The 26,185-nt window shown below is 38.1% G+C and overlaps 1 protein-coding gene and 1 pseudogene across 1 annotated transcript; one reads left to right on the forward strand and one right to left on the reverse strand.

Annotated features, from left to right (window-relative positions):
- Positions 1–6,463: 6,463 nt before the first annotated feature.
- Positions 6,464–10,073, forward strand: LOC139448682 (uncharacterized; annotated as a pseudogene).
- A 1,790-nt stretch (positions 10,074–11,863) lies between these two features.
- On the reverse strand, positions 11,864–14,781 carry LOC139448347 (uncharacterized). Its single transcript, XM_071229890.1, has 3 exons — positions 14,511–14,781; positions 13,978–14,163; positions 11,864–13,065 (listed from the first exon to the last, which is right to left on the reverse strand). Exons 1-3 carry the CDS (start codon positions 14,775–14,777, stop codon positions 11,926–11,928), a joined length of 1,593 nt encoding a protein of 530 aa, XP_071085991.1. The 5' UTR covers positions 14,778–14,781; the 3' UTR covers positions 11,864–11,925.
- Between the last annotated feature and the right edge of the window lie 11,404 nt (positions 14,782–26,185).

A 26,185-nucleotide genomic window follows, 5' to 3' on the forward strand; every position in this document is an offset into this window, starting at 1 on the left:
GAAAAAAGGCCCTATCAATATGAACATAACATATATTAAAACATAAGCACACGTTATATATTTTTCTACCGTAATAAAAGTGTATATTTGTACACATGAAAACTATAGTAAATTGTGGTGATAATTAGCAAAAATGTCATTTTTCAAAGAATTATATATCGAACAGTATCTGATAATTTGCAAAAATGTCATTTTTCAAAGAATTATATTTATCTAACAGTATCTATTCCGGGGTAGAATAGATCTTCAGCAACCCATGCTTGCCGTGAAAGGCGACTATACTTGTCGTATGAGGCGACTAACGGGATCGGGTGGTCAGTCTCGCTGACTTGGTTTGATGCATGTCATTGATCCCAATTGCGTGGATCGATGCTCATGATATTAATCACTAGATTGTCTGGTCCAGACTCTATTATTTACAGGCCGCCGTCATATAGCTGGAGTATTGCTGATTGCGGCGTAAACCAACCAATCTAACAGTATCAAATATAGCTAAATAAATGAATGATTAACTGTTCTCCCCTTAGGGCACGAGAACACAAACTCCATCCCGAATTACTCCAATCTGAAACCTGATAAGCAGCGTAAAAACTCCCACTTGTCGAATGTTCAACTGTCGCCGCCTGCCTCGTCCGCCGTCACATCAGCCGCACGAATGTCAACATCCGGTGCAACCGCTTCAATGAACATCACATCAAATCAACTTGAGCATCAAAGTCTCCTTTACAGCATTCTGTCAAATAATACAATCACTGGAACTATCAATATCTGTATCTCTCAAAGTGCATATGGTTTTGCAATCAATGACCGAACTATTGCTAAGCGAAGCCGCAATCATCAGTCGACCGACCAGGCTTGTGTCACGTTGATCTTGTGACTGACGAAGCACGTAGGCCAATACGAAACAGCTCGTACACAAACTGTTATTTGGTTGGTTTGTTGTTTCAGCCGCCCACAGCAATATTTCAGCAAGTGCAGTTTTCCGACCTCCGCGATCGTTTTCAAACATATATTTTGCTTTATTTCATCTAGACACTGTATGTATATTTCGCAGCTGAGTTTAAACGTACGTAATGTTACAGGCATCTCATAACCTGTATACCTGAAACGTAAACACTATCCAATATGGCAGAAAGTTCTCTTCGGCGTTCGTGATCGCGTATTTTCCAAAACATTCTAAACGATTCTTGGGTTATCGGCGACGTTTTGGAATGGACATTGGTGATTTGATCAAAGACAGATACATGTGATCACTAATATGCTATTTTTGAAATTCATTTCTCCAATTAAATATTCCCCTGGATGCCAGAGGGACATATATAGCTGACGTGTGTAGTTCATGTGTCGAGTTAATTATCATGTTTCTCTAATCGGGGGAAAGGGGATATTTTCACGAGTGGCGTAGCCACTTATTTCATTACAAATGAAAAAGATTCACAGAGACGTTTACCACCCCCTGCAATTACGACTTCCGGTTTCCATCTTAGCCAAATATTTGATATCACTATAATTCTTTTCATACATTTGGATATGACTATATACTAAATCAACTTCATCAAAAAATAAATTTCAAATCGGGTGTTGGAAGCGAAAGACAAGTAACAAAATGGCACTTAGTGAACCGAAATTTCTCGGCTGACAAATTAGTTGAGAACTTCACAGTTAATTACGAATCAATTTCCACAAAATAACAAATGGGTGGTCAGGCTCGCTGACTTGGTTGAAGCATGTCTCTGTGATACCAATTGCGTGGATCGATGCTCATGTCAATCACTAGATTGTCTGGTCCAGACCCGTTAATTTACAGACCGCTGTCACATGGCTGGAATATTTCCGAGTGCGGCGTTAAACAACAAACCAAACAAAAAATACACTTAACTAGTGCTAAGAATAGCGGAGTAATGCCCTCTTTTCCTTGTACGTGTGTAACCTCTTTGTAGTCTGTTAAAGTCATAAAAGAATATCAGTTTATGTCATTTACGGCAGGCTATGTTTGGTAGGCTATGTTTGGTATTAAATGTACCACGTTATACATGAGCATATAAATCCATTTGGTATGTGTTTATGTCGTTCCGATATTAGGCAGTATTTTGTTCGCTCAGTTTCCGTAAAGCTGCTAAATAAAACAAAACATCGCACAGTACAAGTAGTGTAATTTGCTGTTTTTCAACGCAGAAAACACTTCGTATATTTTTTTTTTCATACCGTATTAATATTAGCAGTAAAATTTACATCATGCGTACTTTAATAGCTGGAGATGACGAGGGACACGAGAGCGCAATTCTCGCACAACACCTCATGGTGCCTGGGCGTCAGCTGGGGCGCGTCGCCAGCCACGATCGTTCAGAGTACGTTTTGGTTTGGATTGTTGTTTAACGCCGCACTCAGCAATATTCCAGCTATATGACGGCGGTCTGTAAATAATTGCATCTGGACCAGACAATCCAGTGATTGACAACATGCACATCGATTCACGCAATTGGGACCGATGACATGCATCAACCAAGTCAGCGAGCCTGACCACCCGATCCCATTAGTCGCCTTTTACGGCAAACATGGGTTGCTGAAGACTTATTCCACCCCGGATCTTCACGGGCCATTAGAGTAAGCAAATTTATCATCCCAAACTGGCTCCCACAGGAGATATCGTTTGGGTGTGATCAAGCGATACCTTCTATACTGTAGATATCGCTTTTCTAAATAACTGATTGACTAATATAGGTCACATGACCATTATGACCTGTGGGACTACCTTTACATAATAAACATCAACAAACATGGCCGACATTAATATCAAAGAGTTGTATGCAGGTGACAAAGCAAGGGTAAGCAACAATTGTTAAGAATGATGGCAAAGGAAACTATCTGTGTAGACTGGATGGAATTGACTACGAAATGGAGCTAATGGAGACTAGAATCAAGCTCATCGGCACATCAAAGAGATCAGGTGGGCGGCCGTTAGCGTCAACGTCATCAAGGTCAAGTTCAAGATGCACAACTACTTGGTCGAGTGAGTCCCGTAACTCCCTGAAGCCAATCCGAAACCACGCGTTATCGAAGTCGTTGACAATGATATAGACAAAATGATTTCTATGCAGGAAAATCAAAAACTGCTAGAGAGAAGAGACCCTTCATGACATGAAATTGTTGAACCAGTTTTTATTGTCTATCGGCGAAGGTCGTCTTATTAATATGAAATTCCACTCAAACATCGAAATAAAATAATCTGCAAATTCATAATTTATGTGCGGAAAGAGGATGGGAGTGAATTTAACAATGCTTGGTATTGGGTCATCACTTGAGAGATACGCTCGATTTAGAGACATCATGAAAGTAAAACAAAAACAATTAAAGTCAATGGGTAAAGGTAACTTACCAAACAGGTGTGACGCTAGGTCCGACAATGAAATTGAAATGTTGTGGGAGACTATACAATTAGGAAATTCGTCGCCAGACGCCATAATTAACACTCTTTGGTTTAGTAAACACCACACATTTTGGTCTCCGTGGATCTGACGAACACTAAAAAGAATGGGGGGGGGGGGGGGGGGGGATGTTGAGCTTCGCGTTGACACAAATGGTCTGAAGTATCTCGATTTCACAGAAAGGGTATCCAAATCAAGGCAAGGCTCTGATCCCAACGGCACTAGGGATGTTACTCCTAAATTGTTTGGCCATTCCAAAAAATAAAGCTCGTTGTCCCATCATTGAAATGTACAAGCTCTACCGTACTTTGAGATCTGACGATTATTCCACTCCAGATAGTCCTTTCTACATTTCAAGCTGCACTGTCAAAAATCAAGGTTCATTATCAAACGCCCCGCCGTCTCATGTTATGCAGATATTAGGCCACAAAAACGCACACAGCATCAATAATTATTCCCACATTAACTCTGAACAACAGAGGGAAATATCCTCCATTCTTTCAGGATCAAAGTCCAGAGCATTTGTACCGCGTTCTTCTGGGGTGAACAGGGAGGTAAACAAATTGCCAGCTATTCGCGGTTTAGCGAGGTTGCTACTATGACGCCTGCTTCGTACGTTACATGCGCGTCTTCAATGAAACGCGATCCCATATCCTCAGTTTTGGGATCGAGTAACATGATAAAGGCATTCTTGCATTATTTTTCCGTGTGAACTGTGTCTTTAGTGCCGATAACGGAAATTTCATTGGGCACTATTTTTTTTATAAATGAAGGTACACACTAAAAGTCGTTTGTTTTTTCACATGAGAAATGTATTCATACGGCAATAACAAATAAAGTTCGCTACTCAAAATTTCTATTTTCGTATTTCGATTTAAGATTGATAATGGATGATAAATAAAATCTCACCCTCGTGTCTTTTGATATCAAATATATCAACACTCTATCACTCATCCCGGTGTCTGCAACAGTTCTAAGCGCTTGCGCACTCTTCCAAAATGGCGACGCAACTACCGCTTGGTTGCCTTGTCCTAATGAAGAACGTAATGAAAGAGGCTCGATGACGAACTAATGAAATTTATGACTACTTTGAAGATGCGGAGCAGACTGAGGATGTTGGTTGGCTTTGCTGTTTAACGCCGCACTCCGCAATATTCCAGCTATATGACGGCGGTCCGTAAATAATCCCGAGTGTGGACCAGACACTCCAGTGATTAATATCATGATCATCAATTCACGCAATTGGAATGATGGGTTGGTACCCGCCTTAGGTCATTTCCCCGTTGATCCAGGCAAGAATTTCTTGTTCCGCTGTCCAAACTCGGCCGACATTTTGGTTTGAGAATGTAGCGACCTCAGCCAGCGATTGTTGGTTGTTTAACGCCACACTCAGCAATATTCCAGCTATATGACGGCGGTCTGTAAATAATCGAGTTTGGAGCAGACAATCCAGTGATTAATATCACGAGCATCGATCCACGTAATTGGGATCGATGACATGCATCAACCAAGTCGGCGAGCCTGACCACCCGATCCCTTTAGTCGCCTTTTACGTCAAGCATGGGTTGCTGAAGACCTATTCTACCCGGAATCTTCACGGGTCCCGGTGCGCAACAATCGCTGGAGACCCGTGATGATTCCGGGGTGGAATTGGTGTTAAGCAACCCATGCTGTAAATAATCGAGTTTGGAGCAGACAATCCAGTGATTAATATCACGAGCATCGATCCACGTAATTGGGATCGATGACATGCATCAACCAAGTCAGCGAGCCTGACCACCCGATCCCTTTAGACGCCTTTTACGTCAAGTATGGGTTGCTGAAGACCTATTCTACCCGGAATCTTCACGGGTCCCGGTGCGCAACAATCGCTGGAGACCCGTGATGATTCCGGGGTGGAATTGGTGTTAAGCAACCCATGCTTGCCGTAAAAGGTGACTATGCTTGTCGTAAAAGGCGACAAACGGTATCGGATGGTCAGGCTCGCTGACTTGGTTGATGCATGTCATCGTTCCCAATTGCGTGCATCGATGCTCATGATATCAATCACTGGATTGTCAGGTCCAGATTCGACTATTTACAGACCGCCAAACCAACCAATGTTGCGAATCGCTGTGCATCACTATGAATAACGCGCAGTGCCTTTTCTGGCGTCAAGGACCTATTCTCTACTATACCCCGGTAAATAATCGAGTCTGGACCAGACAATCCTGTGATTAATATCATGAACACCTATTGACGTGCAACCTCCAAAGAAGTTAACTACAGAGGAGGAAATATTTAGGGAGAAGCTCCAGAGAATTCAGGACAGCAGGATACTGACGAAACTGAAACAGAAATTAACAAGCTTTGACAACTTGACCATTTTTTTTATTGTTTGTTTGTTGTTTATCATTAGACATTACTAAGTAGTTGACGGATGAAAAAGAAGAGACAATTTATGAATAACAACTTATCATGTGTTCTCTGGCCATCATGTTCTTACAGTATATTCCTGTTGTCGTTTTGGCGGTCTGTTTAATAATCGAGTCTGGACCAGACTATCCTGTTGTCATTGTTTAACCTTCTCATGTTAATCTCTCTTCTCATGTTAATCTCTCTGACATGCAATTGTTGTTACTGTTAATCCTCCATCTACTATAAGCATGCTGTGTACCATGTACATTATTACAAAGGATCTTTTCCTAAACTTCGCCATTACAGTAAATAAAGAAGTTGTTAGCCATCTACTTTGTCAACCTGTAAGACTTGTGACCCGTGAAGATTACGGGATAAAAAAGGTCTTCAGCAACCCATGCTTGCCGTAAAAGGTGACTATGCTCGTCGTAAAAGGCGACTAACGGGATCGAGTGGTCAGGCTCGCTGACTTGGTTGATACATGTCATCGATCCCAATAAGCCATTTAATCGATTACGTCAGAGTTTATGTGCACATACGCGTCACGTGATACACAATAATATTTCGAGGGACAAACATTGCAGTTTTTCGCGCGCCTCTATTTGACAGTTGTTTTGCCGTTTACCCACATCAGTATTAGCATGGCTTCTACCTCGCCTTTGTTTAATGTTTCTCTGCTGCCCGAAGATGTCCCTGGAGCTCAGTTTATTTATCCAGACGTCGATAGACATTCAGTTGTTCAGCTGAAACGGTGGTTGGAGTGCCGAGGCCTGTCGATGACAGGAACGAAGACCGAACTCGTCGAAAGGTAAGTCGTCTTTTTTATTGGATTTCGTTAAAAATAGTATATGTAAGTTATGAGAATCTATGAAATATATATCTTTGTTAACGGTATCGTGCCGTGATTGTTATTACAATGGTATTAAGGTGCTCTGATGATTAACCCGATGAGCATATAATTTACGGGACAGACGTCATATCAAAATCCAAACCGGAAGTGATTTCCGTAATATTTGTTTATGCTAATAACGGATAATATTGAAATACATTTTTGTGTTTCAACTCCATAAATGTATGTGGGAATAATAGATTAAATCTGTCGTGCTCTGTCGTATTCGTTATCAGAACGACATTTGCCTGGATGAGAGAATTCGGGCACTAAACGTTCGTCTGAAAAAGGGCAATAACTGTTTTCACCATTTTAATCTAACAGCTTGGGCTATGATACGGTATTTCCTCTATTATTTTTATATATTCATATGATGACCACAACCTGGTCTGGCAGCCACAATACTATATGTACCTCTGCCAATTATTCTATTTACACATGCAAACGTTGTTGTTATTATTACTATTATTTTCCAGATTTTTTAAGGCATAAATAATCCCACACAATTTCCACGTAAAAATAGAATCGAATTACCAAACACCTTTATTGTCATTTTCATCTCTATGTAGTGTTTTTCTTCACACACTTGGGCTAATATGAACAGAAGTATACAATTAACTTAGTTATTAATATGTATAATTATTACTTCAAAATGACAACAGGTTAAGTATATAACACCATTGCTTCAGGTCACGAGTAAGAGCATTTCGGCATTACTATACTCTGCAAAAAATTTGATCTTATTATCATGATTACCCCATAACAATGATTAAAGTGAGTGGACTAATATTACTAGTAATAATATAGATGGAAAGTAATCATGCAGTCATTTACTAGTAAGCTCAGTGGTTGGAAACTGAATTCATCTACTCATTGATCAATATCTGAAATTGTAACATAACTGATGTTTACCCATTGTTTTCCCACAGATGTCAAGAGTGTATCAGAGCTCAGCAGGACACAGACATTGCCATTTCTATTGATAATGGGAAATGGTACCAAATAAAGGTTCAAGATGTTTTGGCATCTCTTAACAGGTAACTATGAAGTTTCAATTCCAGATTTTATCTTTGACCAAATGCAAAGATTGCCTTAGAATGGGTTGAAATATTATTGATGCATTTCCATTTCTGGATTGAAATGGCATTGAATTCTGTGAACTTTTGTCAAATGGATTTAATATTGTGAACAACATTTGTATTGGAACATCATTTAAAAAGTACCCAAAAATAAAATGTAAGGGAATTTTAATTACTGTTCACAGCATATTTTATTCTGAGAAAATTATATTAATCACTTATATAATTGAATTAATCAACTCAAAAAAGATTTTTTTACAGGAATCAGAAAAGATTTTTCCATCAGGTTAAAAAAAAAATGTTCGGAATATTCTAATTTTCAAAAGCTTTATGTCTTATGGGTCTTCAATATCCTATGGGTCTTCTGTTATGAAGTCCCAGGACCCCACACCCCACCCCCAAATTAAATCAAAATAATTGGTCCCTTAAGAAAGATAATACTTGCATCACATATATATGATATTACAATGTCCAAAGCTCGGTTTTAAGGAAGTTGATTTAACTTGAACCAGGTGCATGTTGACATGAAAACGCAGTTGCACTAAACAAATTCAGCTAGCCCTGGTCCAATATATATATAAAAGTTGAAACAGGCTGGTCTGCTGCCTGTGTCTTGTTTATTTTTGGATTATTGCTGTGAAACGTAAAATGAACATTTGCACACAATCTAGAAGTACCTACAATGTGACAATGTCAAGCCCACGAAATCATAACAAATTACACACAACACAGATTAGTTATGTAGTATGGTAAATAAACTGTACAGGTATTGAATGTGATCCAAGATTGATGTGTGGATACACAAGGGTTAGACTTATAGACAAACAAATTTGGATATATTTTGTTACATGCATTTAGTGCATTTTGACATCAATATTAGGTTGCATGTTACAATAATATGTTGCACTGGTGCATGAATTATATAGCCAAATAGTTACCCGTGTCATGATTGTGTATTGCACTATTTTCTCATTGTATTACAGTTCAAGTCCGTGTTCGGCTGTGAGGCAACCTCCCACACCACCTATCACTGGATGGAAGGCCTTCCCTTCTGGCAACATCCCACCAACCTTCTCATATGGTGATATATACCTGTATATCATTGCATCAGCCAGACTACAGCCTCTACCACAAGTCACTCCTATCAATGACAGTGATGATGATGATGATCAGGACAACACCTTCAGCACTGCAAAGCCAATGAAGAAGGGACAAGCTTTTTTTAAGAGTGGCCACATACAAAATATTCAAACATGTTCTAAAAATGAGTATTATTATCTTAAATGTGAATGTCTTCCATCATACAGACTAGGTATGATGTACCATGTACATGTTACTCTTGATAATTTTGCTGTCATCCAGGATGCATCATGTGATTGTGTAGGTTCAGCCACTGGACGTTGTAGCCACATTGCAGGATTGTTGTTTGCATTAGAGGATTATACTGTCAACTTTGGCTATACAGCACCCTCATGTACTTCTTTCTCTTGTTCCTGGAATAAACCCTGAAACAAAACTAGAAACCCACAACCAGCCCACACTTTGCAGTACAGCAAAAAGAGAGCTCCTAACCGTGTTATTGATCATGACCCATGTCCTGTTGCAGATCAGTCTCATAGAGCTGACAGTAGTTTTGCAACTGCTTTCATTTCTTCTGCACTAGCCTTGGATACAAATACTTCATGGCAGAGTATCCTAGAAATTACTTATGATGATTATGAATTGTCTAATGACTTGAAGTTACATCTGATGGATAAATGTGATGTTTTCATTGAAAATGTGAAAGAAAGTATTTCAGAGTATGGGGTTGGCCCTTGTGAAGTACCTGGTACTGTGGGTCAAGCAATTTCTGATCAGTGGCATAATGCCAGGTGGTACAGAGTGACAGCATCTATTTGTAAAGACTGTTCTATGGTATCCACAGATCGAGGTAGATATCGCTTGTTATCATCACATGTATGGGGTATTGATTGTTTTAATACTGTTGACATGAGTTATGGATCACATAATGAAAAAAGAGCCTTTGAAGACTATTCATTAAAATATGTAGAAACATTTACCTGCCTTGCAAGTGGTTTCTGGATAAATTTGAAGTATCCTGAACTAGGATGTAGCCCTGATGGCATCTTACAGTCTCTCAGTACAGATGTCGCTGATGGTGTTTTAGAAATTAAGTGCCCATCAGTACTTGAAAACATTAATCCAACTGAGGCAAAAGAAAAACTTACAAAGAAGCAATACTATTCATATTTTTTTAATACACTGTACAGTGTCTCCTTGTGAGGTTGTCATGAGTATTAGTACAATATACTTCATGTGTAAACTTGACATTATACTAAATGAGCTCCATATCGTACCACACTTATGGTGAATATTTTTCTTGTGCCGCATTCATGAAGAAAGTGAAACACATTTGCTCCCAGTTAGTATCGTGAGGGCTAGAACTTGTTCTCGTTATTCAAGTTAGTAAACATTTCAACATTTTTTCACTTCTAACATTGTATATGCAATGTGATAATGATGAACGTTAATAACTAGTATGCATGGTGTACAGCTTTAGCAAAGCAACTAACTGTCCAGATAATGTTATTCAAGTTATGTTAACAACCATGATAACAATAATGTGCAGTACTGTCATTATTTTTTATACTTCATGGACTAAGTATTTCACAAATGTGGATACAAGTTAACTTTGATCAACACAGCATGAAGAGATTTTGTCGCATACCTACTTATTGATGCAAGTACATGTACTGTCATAAATCGTACATAAGTAACAAAGAAGATTCAAAATTGCATGTGGTACCTTCAGAATCAGGAAGGAGAAAAGGACACATTTGAGTTTAAATACATAATTGGTAAAAGAAACAATCATATCATGAAAACAAAACCAGTAATGAATTCCTGAAACATTTGTTATTGTTTTCAAGGAACAAGAGGTACTAAGTTGACAATCAGAACATATTTGTCATTGCTTAGAGTTTAACAAACAATTATGGCGGTGAGAAAATGGTTGGGCTGAAAGGCATAAAAATGTTTTGCATATCTGCAGTGGTAATGTTATTAATATTTTTCATTATTACTATTTTCAAAGTAATAGTTACATTGTTGGAATATTATTTTATCATAAACTAGATCAGTGGAGACATGCAGATACTGTTACAATTGAAACAATGGTTATGAGTGTAGTTTTTTTTTATATAACCATGAATCATACTTCTCGCTGAGAGATACCTCCGTAATGTTTACCCTTTTCTAGTTGTAGTCTTGACATGTCAATTATTCACGCTGTACAAAAGTGTGCATACCTCCTATACGGAAACTGGGTCATACCTCCTATACGGAAACTGGGTCAATGTTTCTGGCCTGTTCCCATGACAGACATATCAATTTGTACAACAATACCATGTTCAAATGATCATTCCAATACATACTGCAGTTGTTGGGGAAAATACCTTGATAAACAGTGAAATAATTGTAATATCTGTTTTCTAATAACAGTTATGACAATACATCTCACCCTCAGGGACATGTAATAACACAAATGAAGTACTACAGCCAACAATGCTGTTAAATATTAAAGTGGTTCAAAGCTCATATGATGATGGCTTCATGTCCTTGAAGAAAGTTAAGCATGATTCCAAAAACGATTTTCTGGGATAATATGTATGAACATTATGACACAGAACAGATCACAATTGTGAATGATTCAAACATCTATCTTCACAAAAATAAAACTGATCAACTAATTAGTAGCTATTTGATAAGGACGCAGTGAAAACTGCAACAGACATGAGTCTAAAATTGTTCACCAGCGCCAGTCGTGGACATATACATGAGGTGTCAATAAAAATTTGACAACAATATTACTCTTTGTTATTATTTCTTGCTGCAGGTAGTCACAAGTCATGATTGAACACCAAAATATGGCATCGCAATTGGAAACTGGCGAAGGATGCTGAGCAATGACTTGGTTCATGATGTACATGTTTTAGTGCGCTTTTTATTGTATAAAGAAGTAGTATTTATGAGATACTGAAAAATAATCAGCTAATAACGACAACTACTCGGGCTAGAATTATCGTACCTCCTATCATATGTAATATACATTCAATCATGGTAATGGGCTAATGCCCTATTTAACAAGTGGTGGCTGATAGTTGGAAAGCATTCCTATAACAAAAACTATCTGGGACGCTAAGTGTTTCATTGAAAGAGGAATAACTGTGTTTAATATACGATACTCCCTCAACCTTCCCACTGATCTCTCCACATGTATTCTTGTTCTAGCAATAGATCGAGTCAAGATATCTTCTTGAAGAGTCAGCTTGTCCCTTTTGCCTAGAAATGGAGGAATATTCAAGTGTGCTCTACGGCTCATGAGGAGATCTTTGATATTGAAGCCTCTATCGGCTAAGATCAAATCACCTGGGTTAATTTTTTCCAGAAAGCCTGATTTCCTGATAATATCTCTGTCTGATATGCCACCTTCATATGCATCAGACAAAAATGTAACAGCACCAGTTGGAGAAATACCAAGTAAAACTTTCAAGGTGTTGTGAGTTTTGTACTGAGAGTACATGTTGCCTTGCTCACCATAATCACTTGGTCGCTCAGAAAACACTTCGAAACAATCAACAATAACTCTGATGTTTTTGAAGCTTTTAAACACAGATGGCAATGTTTTCCTGATAAGATGTCTAGAAGGAAAGATGTGATCTTTCAAAGTAATAAATTTCATGTACAGAAACTGAATCCAAGTGGTAATGATACAGGAAACAGAACCGACACTGATGTTATATCTATAGGATAAATCTTTTGTTGGAAAGTTTCTCCTTAATCTGACAAGTGTCAAAACAAGCTGGTCTTTGATTGATAAAACCCTGCACTTGCCAGGTTTACTGGAACTTATCTTATTTCCACGCCAGTAACAAATGTCATTTACACTGTCACCAAGGGAAGCAAAAAGATGATTAAAATGAACAGTTTTCATGCCAGTATAGTACTTGAATTTCTTCTTATTAGATACCAAATTATCAAATAGTAAATCACAGCTTTTGTTGTCAAGATCCCTGCTTATTTCACAATCTGAATCAGGGACTTGTGCAGTCATCTTTTCATAAATTTTAGATACCAGAATGCTGGAACACACAAACTCAGTCTGGTTGGACTCATGCTTCGTTGTCGGCATTGCTTGGCAGGCAGCATCACTGGACCTGAGCTCAGTCAAGGTAGCCTCTTCTGTGTCAGCACCAGTAGCACAGACATTCTGTTCCTGTTGACATAAAAATTAACTAATGATACATAGTGTTTGCTCATTTACATCTAAGGCATGGTTAGGAAATTGTTGTATCTTAGTGGCAATGTCATGGTTGAAGTAAGTTCCTGGTGCCTGAGTGAGTATGGCTTTACACCGCTTTTAGAAATACTCCAGCAATATCACGACAGGGGACACAAAAAATGGGCTTCACACATTGTGCTCGTGTGGGGAATTGAAACCATTCTTTGGCATAGTGAGTGAACACACTAACCACTAGGCTACCCCACCGCCCCTCCTGTTGCCTTGAGGTCATACTTGTAAAATATATTTTTTCAACAATACCATAATACCACCTACTACAATGACTGCATCAGCTGCTATTAATAAGATAAACAAACGGTGAACAAACAACGTGCTTAAATGCTTAATGCATCAATGAAAACAGTGTTATCAATTTCAATGAAATTGAAAAGGACAGGGAATAACTTTCAAATTACAACTGCTTATTATCTAGCCATGGTGAAATGACATTAATGAGTCTTCTAGTTGAACCTTTATTCCAAAAGGCACACCTAAAAATGTTCATGTGTGACTGTGGCAGACAAGAAAACAAAAACAGGTCTAACCCTTTAAGGTTAGGTGTAAGGTGACATTTTCATAAACAAGTTATCTGCTGAAGCTAACTCTGACTTGCAACTATGTCTATATACAAAGTAAATATTCCTTTAGGATAATATTATTAATGGTTTACATTCCAAAATTGCATACCATAATTTTTTTTACTTAAACAAAATATGGATCTAATATTTACCATTGTTTACATAGTTAAATATGATTGCAGAGCCCATTTTACATCTGATTACAGGCTTAAATTATTTTTTTTTACAAATGTTATACATTTATGGCAGTATAAAATTTGGTCCATACCAATTCGGTATTGACTGTTTTCTGCCACTCCAGGTGCTTTCTAGAGGTGTATGGGTGGTCAGCTGCACACACTGCAAGTAAAGATAGGCCATCACCTGCTGTAGAAGTGGGCTCCAACCTGGATACCTTACATGGAAGGGGACATCTCTCCACAGGGCTCTTTCTTTTCTTTGAAAATTTCACCACCTTGAAAAAAAATAATATATGGACTGCACAAATCTGCAACTATGTTTGGAACATAGGCCTAGAATCTACTTATTCCTCACATGGTTGCTTTAATCAATTTTCCATGACATTTGAACCCAAATTAATGCTTGTCATAATTCCTAATTAAATAAATCTGAATCAGTTGTTAAATCTGAAAACTGTTCACCAAATTGGCAAAATGTCGTATGACATATCCAGTAAACACTTTGAACATCGAACATTAATTTGACCTTCTAGGCCTAGTCTACTTATGGTGTATCGACATAGATCTAGATGTATGTATCTGACGTTATAATGACAAAAATACACAAAATCATAACACGTACCTGATCAAAAGTATACGTTGCCGGGATAGGATCGGGATGTCCAAGTGAAGGACCATTCCCGCCGATAAAGTGCTTGGAACAGATGTAGGTGTACTTGTTGACCTTCGTAAAGCCCTCTCGACAACAAGCGCGAACCCACCTTGCACACTTCTCAGGCTGCTTGTGAAACTTAGGAAACAAAATAAAATGGATCCCTGCCATGTCAGGCCTATCCGTATAGCGGTTGTCACTTCGGCAGATCCCATACGCACAGTGTTTAGCTGGCATCGTGTTAAAATATCCGAAACAGCGCTACGATTCTAACAAGCGGAAGAGGGACAAATGGCAATGTTTGTCCCTCGTTTTTCGCGCATGCGCGAACCTAAAATAGAGCGGAAGTATCTAAAATTCTATTTTTAGTAGTTTGGCCTTGTTGATGAAATGGCTTAATATGGCGTGGATCGATGTTCGTGCTGTCAATCACTGGATTGTCTGGTGCAGACTCGATTATTTACAGACCGCCGTCATATAGCTGGAATATTGCTGAGTGCGGCGTTAAACAACAAACAAACAGAACAAACGATTTCGGTTTGTATTTTTTCTAACTGAAGTAGCTCTGGGCAATGTGGTCTCTCATGCTAAATCCATCATTTCTTCATAACTGCTGCTGTTGCTGAACTGTCACCTCACCTATTTGATTAATTACTATATCCTGTTTGAAAATTCCTATATTACGTAAAATTGCTCAGGAAACAACATATTTACATGCTCTGATTGGATTGGTTCTCAATCTAAGAGGTAGACAAGGAAAGTGCTCGATCGATCATCGATCCCAATTGCGTGCATCGATGCTCATGATATCAATCACTGGATTGTCTGGTCCAGACTCGATTATTTTACAGACCGCCGTCATATATATAGCTGGAATATTGCTGAGTGCGGCGTTAAACAACAAACCAACCAACTTTAAAATACTTAGAGATGGATCCAAGGATGGTGCCGCAGTTGCTAGTGCCACCATCATTGGATCTAGGACTATATCATCTAGAATTCCTTATAACTGTTCCATTTTTACAGCCGAATCAAAACCCATATTAACAGCACTAGAATACATCAGTAAACAATGAAAACATAAACAATTTATTATATTTTCTGATTCTATTTCCTGTCTTCAGGCAATTACAAATCAGTCCACTAAACATCCACTTTTAATCGAAATTGTTGAATTATATAATGAACTTGCTACTGGCCAATACGCCATCGTTTTCTGTTGGTAACCCAGCCATGTTGGACTTACTGGGAACACAATGGCTGATCTTGCTGCAAAAGCAGCACTCAACAAATCTGTGACAACACTTCTTATTCCATACACAGACTATAAGCCAGTGATTGGATCATATATCCGAGATCTGATGCAGATAAAGTGGGACACCCAAGTAGGTATCAATAAATTAAATTAAATAAAACAAACAATCGGCTAAACCTACTTTTGTTGTCAGGCCAGATTTGAACAGGTCATAATACGACGATGTCGTATTGGCCATTGGAGGTATAGAAATGAATATTTATTGAAAGGCGAGGATCCCTTGTGATGAGAGAATCACAGTCAAGCATGCCCTGCTGTTGATTTTTCCATCACAAGGGATACTTATTTCAAATCATCATCTCTTAAGGATCTTTTTAATAGAATAAGTTCTCATTTAATTATTGCTTTTTTAAAAGAAAATGAACTAATTGATAAATTTTGAGATGTGTAGATAGTTATATTTTATAATATTGGTAGTGTGTAATTTGTAACTAAGATGGTTAGTGGCTGTATCCTCAAAGGGGGTTGAAGTAGCGTAAAATTATTGTCCCCCGAGAGGATATGTAAGACAACATCCTTCTTAGTACCTTTATTCATGCCACAGTTTTAATCGTAGTATCTTTGTTATTTTAATTGATGGCTAAAATCCGTATTATCGCCAGCAGCTAAAGGGATGGTGTAAATCCTGCTGGGGAACCGCGCAGGTAAAAGAAGTATCGTAAGTCCCCACGGTCCCTAGTATTTGGTTGCTGGTGATCTATAGCCCATTTTTATATTGTATTGTTGAATGATAATATATTCTAAACTAGTTTTAAAATCGAAACTGTGATACTCTAGTTATTATACTGTCCATCGTTGACAGCTTTTTATACATCTAAGTTTAAATTGTATTAATGTTCTCGTCACTATATGGCTGAAATATTGCCGATGTGACGTAAACTTTTAACTCACTCACTCACTTGAAAATACCAAACGTTTGTTCAATAAGAACGTGTTCTGCAGAGGGAATAATTGTATCCGTCTCTGTGTCTGATGTTGCCAGTGTTGTGGTAGGGAGTCATCAGGTATCGTCTACAGGGGTATCCAGAGTCATCCATCATGAAGGCCTGAAACATATATGTTCAATTTGTTTTGATGTGTTTTCAAACTTTGGTTCAGAAAGGATAACTATGATAAGAGACCTCTTTTAACCAAAATTTCTAAATAAGAAGAGAAATTGACATAAACTTGGTGCTGTAGTTATCTAAATGTTTATGTTAATAGTAATTAGCCTTTGGATGTTTTGGACTTGAATCAACACTGGATATAGATGCTTATATCCATAGAAATCCTTTCAGTATTTTTGACATTTCAGGGAAACCTTAAAAGGTTTCCAAGGATATGGATAAAGAATTCATCTTGGGTCACATAATATCTTGTAATGTTGGATATCTTTGACCACATGTATTGCCGTTTGCAAAATGTCGATTGGAAACATATTTACATTCTAATTTGCAGGGATATTGTTCATTGTGTGTTCGGGATTTGTTAAATTTCAGTGCTCCCATATTGATCATAAATCATGATATCTGGCATTGAGACATATCTTAATTTGAAATCAACATGCCAAAATATCATAACATCATATCCTGATTTATGAAATTTATGTAAAATATATTTGTGAAACTTACAGGTTTCAGAAGCAAAATCTGATGATTTGGAGCGAAAAAAGCTCATGCTAAATACAACAGTTATTGAATACATCCAGGGTTGGTTGGTTTGTTGATTAACGCCGCACTCAGCAATATTCCAGCTATATGACGGCGGTCTGTAAGATAATCGAGTCTGGACCAGACTGCGAGCCTGACCACCCGACACTTGTCAGACATGACCTAATTTCCACTGTACGTGTCGCTACAATATTTACATCTATGAATAATATACACTACTGCCTAGAAGTTCATTCCCCTTACACGCATGGGCAACGCGTTACGCAACCAGTGTGCATCGGGTTGGTCACGCGTGTGATACCCGTGTGCAACGCGTTGCACACGGGTGTGCACCCCGTCCGCCACTCGTGTGCAACGAGTGACACACTCATTAGAGGGGGAACAAACTTTTGATCAAAGGAGGACCCGTCTTAAAGGGGCACTGATCTAACGCAATTCCCCGGGACTGGTTGTTGCCTTTGTTATTGTTTTTTCCCAGTGAGTACCCGGATGTAGAGCAGAAATCTAGACTAGCTCGCGACCTCTGTTGCGCAATTCGTAAGCGCATTAGTCACTTTTATGGATACCGGTAGTAATAAGAGCGTATGGTCACATTGATCAACAAAATGAAATACAGTTTTCGAGATAATAAGGAAATGTAGGTATTTTTGTGGGTAGCATCGGTAATGGTGACGAAGTTTTGATAAGTCACTTGCTTGGTAATTTTGCGATTTTCGTTTACACTATTTTGACTTGCAACACAAAGTAAATATTTCATCTGAGCATTGCTTTTTTTATAGTGTGTATATTTTTTTACTGTCAAAATGTGTAACATATTTATCAAACGTATAAATATTCAGTTATTTTACAAAGTGACTGAAAAACATTTCCATCTGTATTATTATGATAACGAATTCCAAACATTTTGATGTTTAATGTCATCACCAAGAGACTGAAAATGTTACGTTGAAAAGTACATTTCTATGTTGTTAGGCTTCTAATCGTATTATCGACGCAATCCGAAATTGCTTTCACTGCATAGATACTTTTTTTAGTATTAAACTATGACCATCTGGGGTATTTCCAAATGACGACATCCGATGAGCTCCGCCGTTCTTTTTGTCTGTTTGTTTAGGCTGAAGAAATTAATCAACATGCGCCCTTTGTCGAAATCTTTATAGATCACAGTTAACCAATCAGTGTTTATGCAAAAATTCGTAAAGCAAATATTGCCTCCAGCCTCCAAGTTTATTTAGCTGTCTTTGCAGACGGTAGCCCAGTCTCTGGTCACGCTCAGTTGCGTTGCGTATCATCCGGGTACTCAAGGGGGAAAAAACAATAACAAAGGCAACAACCAGTCCGGGGAATTGCGTTAGATCAGTGCCCCTTTAAGGCATCTGTGTACAATTGCTGTCGAAGGATGCGATTCACATGCAACATGCGTGTTTAGTGGGGCTACGTGCACGGAGTAGGAACACACATATTAGTGATATTTCTATTTCTAGGAAGTTTGAGGCAATAGAATAATGTAAGGCGGGATGTTTTGTAGTCAGGTGGGAAAGGATGATAATCTATTAATTAATTTTGAATGGCCTAAAGTAGCGACTATGGTGTCGTGTAAAAACATCGGACAATCTCATTTTAGCCGAATGCTACAAATTGGTCTTGGAGAATTTTGTTTAGATGAATAATAATGTGATTATTTCTGTAACTGTTACAGCAATACTGCTGATGTGGCTTTAAGCAATATTTACTCTATCACTGACAGTGATATATATTGTTTCCAGGTTCCTCACACTTTAATGTTTTCACTATCCATGAACATTCATGTACACAATTTCTTTTGTTAAATTATGTTTAGCATGTTGAGGGTTTTAATTTAAAGTACATAGAAAACAGCACCAAAGGGAGAGGAGTCTACTCTACTCTACATGGGTCTTTGTGTATGTAAATTACTTGATAGCATTTTCAAGCTCAAGTCATACATTTTCTAAATGCTACTTGGAGAAAGAAGAGAATGATAGAAGCATGACCACTGTGCAGGACTACTAATGTGCGCATGCGCCTTGACCTTCTGATATCACGCATGCGCACGGACAGCGTCTAAAACACTAGAACACGAGAATGCGACATTTGGACATGATGCAAAATCTGGTGGGGTTACTAACTCTGACTATTGTTTCCTGAATAAAATATTATTGACTTCAGATATACCTCTTATCTTTTGGTGTCATGTGACACCAGATGTTGTTATCAACCAATACTCCTGTAAAGAAATATGAAACATCAATGCTTGAGAATGCTAGTGAATAACCAATTTCGATTTGCCAACAAAACAAATTCCTGACAACGTTGACAATAGCGGTAAGAATATATTCATGGATCAGTGATGACCCAGTTGTTTCCAAAAAGAAGCTGTTGCCTCAGATGAATAGATGAAGTTATGCCAGCTGGGACCACGTCAATACATCATGTATGACTTTGCTGCAGGCTTCAATGCAGGGTTGGAGTACACAAAAACTATTCAGAGACAATCAATTCAATTCATTAATCAGTGTAACTACCAGTGCAAATGAAGAATGTTTATTATAATATGTCATTATTATTTTCCCAAAGATCAAAGATTAAAGCAGTTATCAAGATTTATTTTCCATATCTTTAGAAATACTTAATCGTTACATTGAAACTGCCATCATGATGTATTATGATTATGATTATGATTATTATTATTATTGATGTACATATGGTTCGCACCATATGAATATATATCAAGTTTCCTTTTGCAAGAACATATGCATGCTGTTGTGTTTTTTCAAGGTAATCTTCGTTCTCTCATTGATAACAATATTAAAAGAACAAGTATTATAAAATATGATACGGGAATATATTACACACGTTATTTACGCATCCGATTGCTCATAATACAATGCTAGTAAACAATGTTTTTGTTCCAGGGAGTGAATACCAATTAGACCAAGCCAGCTCAACATCTCATTCACTTATAAAAGACAACTTCATCATAAACATAGTCATCATCGGAGTATTAACAGTTTTTATGTGTGACGCCACATTCCCCGCAATAGTGCAAGTATCCATGATAGAAAACGTATGATGTCTGGAAACGTAAGATCCGACGATTGTGTTATGAATAATAATAAAGGCATGTTTGATGCTGAACGCTCTGAACGAAAACAGGACAATCCGCCATTGTAGTCCGGCAACACAATGTTTTCGTAGTATTTTTAAAAAATAATCTTTGATAATATTTTGTAGATGATTTTTGCAAGGACTACCGTTTTACGAAACGCGATTTTCCGCGTTTCCGCCGATATTTCACATTATAACAATGTATATCTACAATGAAACCGACAGCTCAGAACAAACCAAATTCAACATTTTTAAGTAGTGATATCATAACTTGTTTGATAGGCATTACTTAGAAGTTGACGGATGACAAGATAGACACAATTTTTATGGATAACAACTTCTTTAATACAGTAAAAAGGCGACGTTTCGGTTTGGATCCTTATACCGTTGTCAAGCAAGACTGAATGAGGGACATAGTGCAGAATATATATAGCAAGTGGATGATTAACAATAGAGGATTAACAGCAACAACAAGGGCATACTTACTTACTTACTTACTTACTTACTTTGGAGATTTAACATGCGCTTTCCGACTGATGCGTATTTCGCACACGGGCCCGGCCAGGCCATTTAATGTGTTTCCGAAAGGGGCGAGGGTGGTCTGTGCAACCCAAGAGGGGGCTTTAGGGGTTGCTTATAAAGAATTTGGGAATTTTGAGATTTGGAATAGATGCCGATGGGGTTGGGGAGGAGAACTAAGGGAGCTGGGTATGGTGGATGATTGTTTGTTTATGTGATTTTGATTTGGTAGGTTATTATGGTTTTAGATGCGTTTTATTAGTTCCGTTTTGATTAAGAATACGCCTAAGGCCTTGAAGTTTTCTAGTTTATTTTGTGGGTTTAGTATTGCTTCTAGAGTGAGAGCCTTGTTTAGATTGAGGGTGGTTTGTAATGCGGTTCGATGTGTTAGGTAGTGTGTGCAGTGGATGAGTGCGTGTTCTGGGGTTTCTGGTTGTTTGCAGTGTGGGCAGTTACCTGTAGTGTGTTTTTTTAATTTTTTTAGGTGGTTATTTAGGTTGGTGTGTCCTGTTTGGAGTTTAGTGATTACTCTGTCGATTTTTTTTGATGGATGGAGAATTTTTGGTTTGGTTAGTGGTTTGCTGAGCACTCTTTTGATTTGGCTATTTGAGTTTAGATATAGGTTATGCCATTTTTTGTGATTTTTTGTTTGTTTACACTTTTAATTTCTGATTTTGAGATGGGTAAGTTTAAGCTTATTTCTGGGATTTTGAGGGATAGTTTAGCTGCTTTATCGGCGTTTTCATTACCGTATATTCCTACGTGGGCGGGTATCCACAAGAAGGTTATTTGTTTGCCTGCCTTAGTTAGGTCGTTGGAGCTTTTAAGTATTTGATTTATTAATTTAGGTCGGTTTTTGGTATTTTTGTTTTGTAGGGCTTGTAGTCCACTTAGGGAGTCAGTAAGTATTAGGATTTTTTGGTGGTTTTTGGATTCTTGATTGTGGAGGGCTGAGGCCATGCCCATTAGTTCTGCCGTGAATATTGATTGGTTATTTGGGAGTCGGAAGGATTGTGTGGTTTTAGTTGGTTGTGTGGTATGGACTCCGAAACCCGTGTGTTTGGAGGTCGGATCTGAGGATCCGTCCGTGTAAATGTGACACCAATTTGGCCAATTTTTGTGTATGTATGCTAGTGTGGTAGTTTTAGCTATGTTTGGGTCGGTTTGTTTATTTATTTGGCTAGCTAGTGTTGTGTCTATTTTGGGTATTTTAAGTTTAGGGGTGAAGATATTTGATTGTTTGCAGTTTTGTTTAAGATTTTTAATTTGGTGTTCATTTAGGTAGTTTGTTATTCTTTGGGATATTGGGGTAAGTAAGGGGTGTTTACGAGCTAGAGCTTGGTTTTTAGGGCTGATGTTTTGGTTTATTAAGTTTTGGATGAGAGGGTTTGATTGGGACGCGGCCCAGAAATTTAAGCTTAGCTGTTCCCTGCGTAGACTTAGTGGCATTTCTCCTGTTAAGGCCTGAAGTGAGGTGTAGGAGGTGCCATGTTGGGTGCGTGTAATGAGTTTGAGAGCCTGATATTGTATTGACGACAAATACACAAGTGTAGGGTTATACGAGAAAACGTTGATGACAACAAGGGAGTAGTAATCGTATTATCGACGCAATCCGAAATCCGAAAATGCTTTCACTGCATGGATACCTTTTTTTAGTATTAAACTATAACCATCTGGGGTATTTCCAAATGACAACTTCCGATGAGCTCCGCCCTTCTTTTTGTCTGTTTGTTTAGGCTGAAGAAATTAATTAACATGCGCCCTTTGTCGAATCTTTATAGATCACATTTAACTAATCAGTGTTTATTCAAAAATGCGTAAAACAAATATTGCCTCCAGCCTCCAAGTTTATTTAGCTGTCCTTGCAGACGGTAGCCCAGTCTCTGGTCACGCTCAGTTCCGTTGCGTATCATCCGGGTACTCACAGGGGAAAAAACAATAACAAAGGCAACAACCAATCCGGGAAATGACGTTAGATCAGTGCCCCTTTAATGCGAATTCTGATTGGCAAGCGGTGGATGTTTCGACTCAAACCGTAATAAACGCGAGAATGCGAGATCGCGACACCTGACCAATGTTGGTATCTCGCGATCTCGCGTTCTTGTGCTTTTGTGTCAATTGCCTTTTCAGTCATATGCAACTATTTTCAAAAACGCGAGAACGTGAGATTGCGACCCTTGACCAATGTCGCGATATCGCGTTCTCGTGCTTTTTCTGCCAATTACCTTGACAGTGACCTAGTGGCTCAGTCCTCTGAGGCGTCGCAATTCGCAGTGTACGTAAAGTTGCGTCCCTTGGGCGTGCCAGAAACCTATGATGGTGTGTTTCGTCCCATTTAAAGCTGACAAGCCAGGGAATAACTAAAATATAAATACTGTTCAAAGCGGTGTTGAGCCAAACTCACTCACTTATTCAGAGCCATGCCGGTCCCTCAGGCTGGATATTGGGGGTACTTACTCAGTATACAGATGTTATTGTTTTCTTGTCGAACTATTTAAAGGGGCACTGATCTAACGCAATTCCCCGGGACTGGTTGTTGCCTTTGTTATTGTTTTATCCCAGTGAGTACCCGGATGTATAGCAGAAATCTAAACTAGTTCGCGACCTCTGCTGCGCAATTCGTAAGCGCATCAGTCACTTTTATTGGTAGTAATAAGGGCGTATCGTCACATTGATCAACAATATGAAATACAGTTTTCGAGATAATAAGGAAATGTAGGTATCTTTGTGGGTAGCACCGGTACTGGTGACGAAGTTTTGATATGTCACTTGCTTGGTAATTTTGCGATTTTCGTTTACACTATTTTGACTTGAAACACAAAGTAAATATTTCACCTGAGCACTGCTTTTTTTTAAAGTGTGTATATTTGTTTACTGTCAAAATGTGTAACTTTTTCAAATTTATTAAAAGTCTAAATATTCAGTTATTTTACAAAGTGACTGAAAAAAACATTTCCATCGGTATTATTATGATAACGAATTCCAAACATTTTGATGTTTAATGTCATCACCAAGAGACTGAAAATGTTACGTTGAAAAGTACATGTCTATGTTGTTAGGCTTCTAATCCTACATAATAATCTGTTGTGATGTTTGTAGGCCCTTTTGATCACCTTAATCAATCTGGACAGATTTTTTAGTCAATATGACTGAAATATTTACACATTTTATAAATTGCCTGAGAGAATCACATTTTACAAATTGACGGTAATATATACATACTTACAAAGGAAAAGACCTGTGAAAACAACGTCTATCGCGCATTGAAGAATTTCTCAACCAAGACGTAGAGAAACAAGAAAGAATCGGTTAAAATGAAGGAAATCAAAATGCAAATACCATAATTGCAACCTACCAAATTTCTGTGTATAAATTTTAGGAGCTTCCTTGTTCGAAGAATGTATCCGTGAATATCCACACAAAGGAACAATATCCCACCCGTCTGCAGCTGTACAAAGAAACTTATTCGATGTCGCGTGTCTCTGTAACAATCAAATATTTTAAAAGATCTATATCGTTTCGGGATATTATAACCCGTGTTCGTTTCTCAACTGATCACTTGGATTGTTTCAGGTGTTTCACATAGGTGTCAAGTCTCAAGGGTCGGCTGAGAAAGCCCACGTGACAACTATTTTCATAACGTCCACGGTTCCTAAAAAATCCTTTGAGTGATAGATAACAATGATCAATCAATCAACGTATTATCAGTTAACCCTTGGAACAAAGTATGTTGTTTTTACATCGGCACTTCACGCCATGACATGAGTGTATTCCCTTTGTTTTAGTAAACCTAGACATGTAAACACTCACTTTTGACATATCCACTGTGCAAGATAACAGTGATTAATCAATCAACATATTTTCTGTTAATCCTTTGATGACTAGGAACGATCCGTTTATTTACAAAAAAAGTAAATCAAGTGATCATTCACCTCTTGCTGGTCTGCCACGTGCATATTACATAAGACACATTTCACCTCACTTCAAACCTGGATTTAGATTGAATAATTACCCCAGACACAATAAATGCAAAATGGGAACCTTTGTCAGGTAATCTAAGTGGTACTACCACTAATTGTACCTGTAATAAATTCATTAACTGAGCATCAAGTGAATGACGACAAATACACAAGTATAGGGTTATACGAGAAAACGTGGATGACAACAAGGGAGTAGTAATCGTATTATCGACGCAATCCGAAATTGCTTTCACTGCATAGATACTTTTTTTAGTATTAAACTATGACCATCTGGGGTATTTCCAAATGACGACATCCGATGAGCTCCGCCGTTCTTTTTGTCTGTTTGTTTAGGCTGAAGAAATTAATCAACATGCGCCCTTTGTCGAAATCTTTATAGATCACAGTTAACCAATCAGTGTTTATGCAAAAATTCGTAAAGCAAATATTGCCTCCAGCCTCCAAGTTTATTTAGCTGTCTTTGCAGACGGTAGCCCAGTCTCTGGTCACGCTCAGTTGCGTTGCGTATCATCCGGGTACTCAAGGGGGAAAAAACAATAACAAAGGCAACAACCAGTCCGGGGAATTGCGTTAGATCAGTGCCCCTTTAAGGCATCTGTGTACAATTGCTGTCGAAGGATGCGATTCACATGCAACATGCGTGTTCAGTGGGGCTACGTGCACGGAGTAGGAACACACATATTAGTGATATTTTTATTTCTAGGAAGTTTGAGGCAATAGAATAATGTAAGGCGGGATGTTTTGTAGTCAGGTGGGAAAGGATGATAATCTATTAATTAATTTTGAATGGCCTAAAGTAGCGACTATGGTGTCGTGTAAAAACATCGGACAATCTCATTTTAGCCGAATGCTACAAATTGGTCTTGGAAAATTTTGTTTAGATGAATAATAATGTGATTATTTCTGTAACTGTTACAGCAATACTGCTGATGTGGCTTTAAGCAATATTTACTCTATCACTGACAGTGATATATATTGTTTCCAGGTTCCTCACACTTTAATGTTTTCACTATCCATGAACATTCATGTACACAATTTCTTTTGTTAAATTATGTT

Source organism: Haliotis cracherodii, unplaced genomic scaffold (genome assembly GCF_022045235.1).
Source record: "Haliotis cracherodii isolate W230 unplaced genomic scaffold, xgHalCrac1.p SCAF_7, whole genome shotgun sequence".
Lineage (NCBI taxonomy): Eukaryota > Metazoa > Mollusca > Gastropoda > Lepetellida > Haliotidae > Haliotis > Haliotis cracherodii.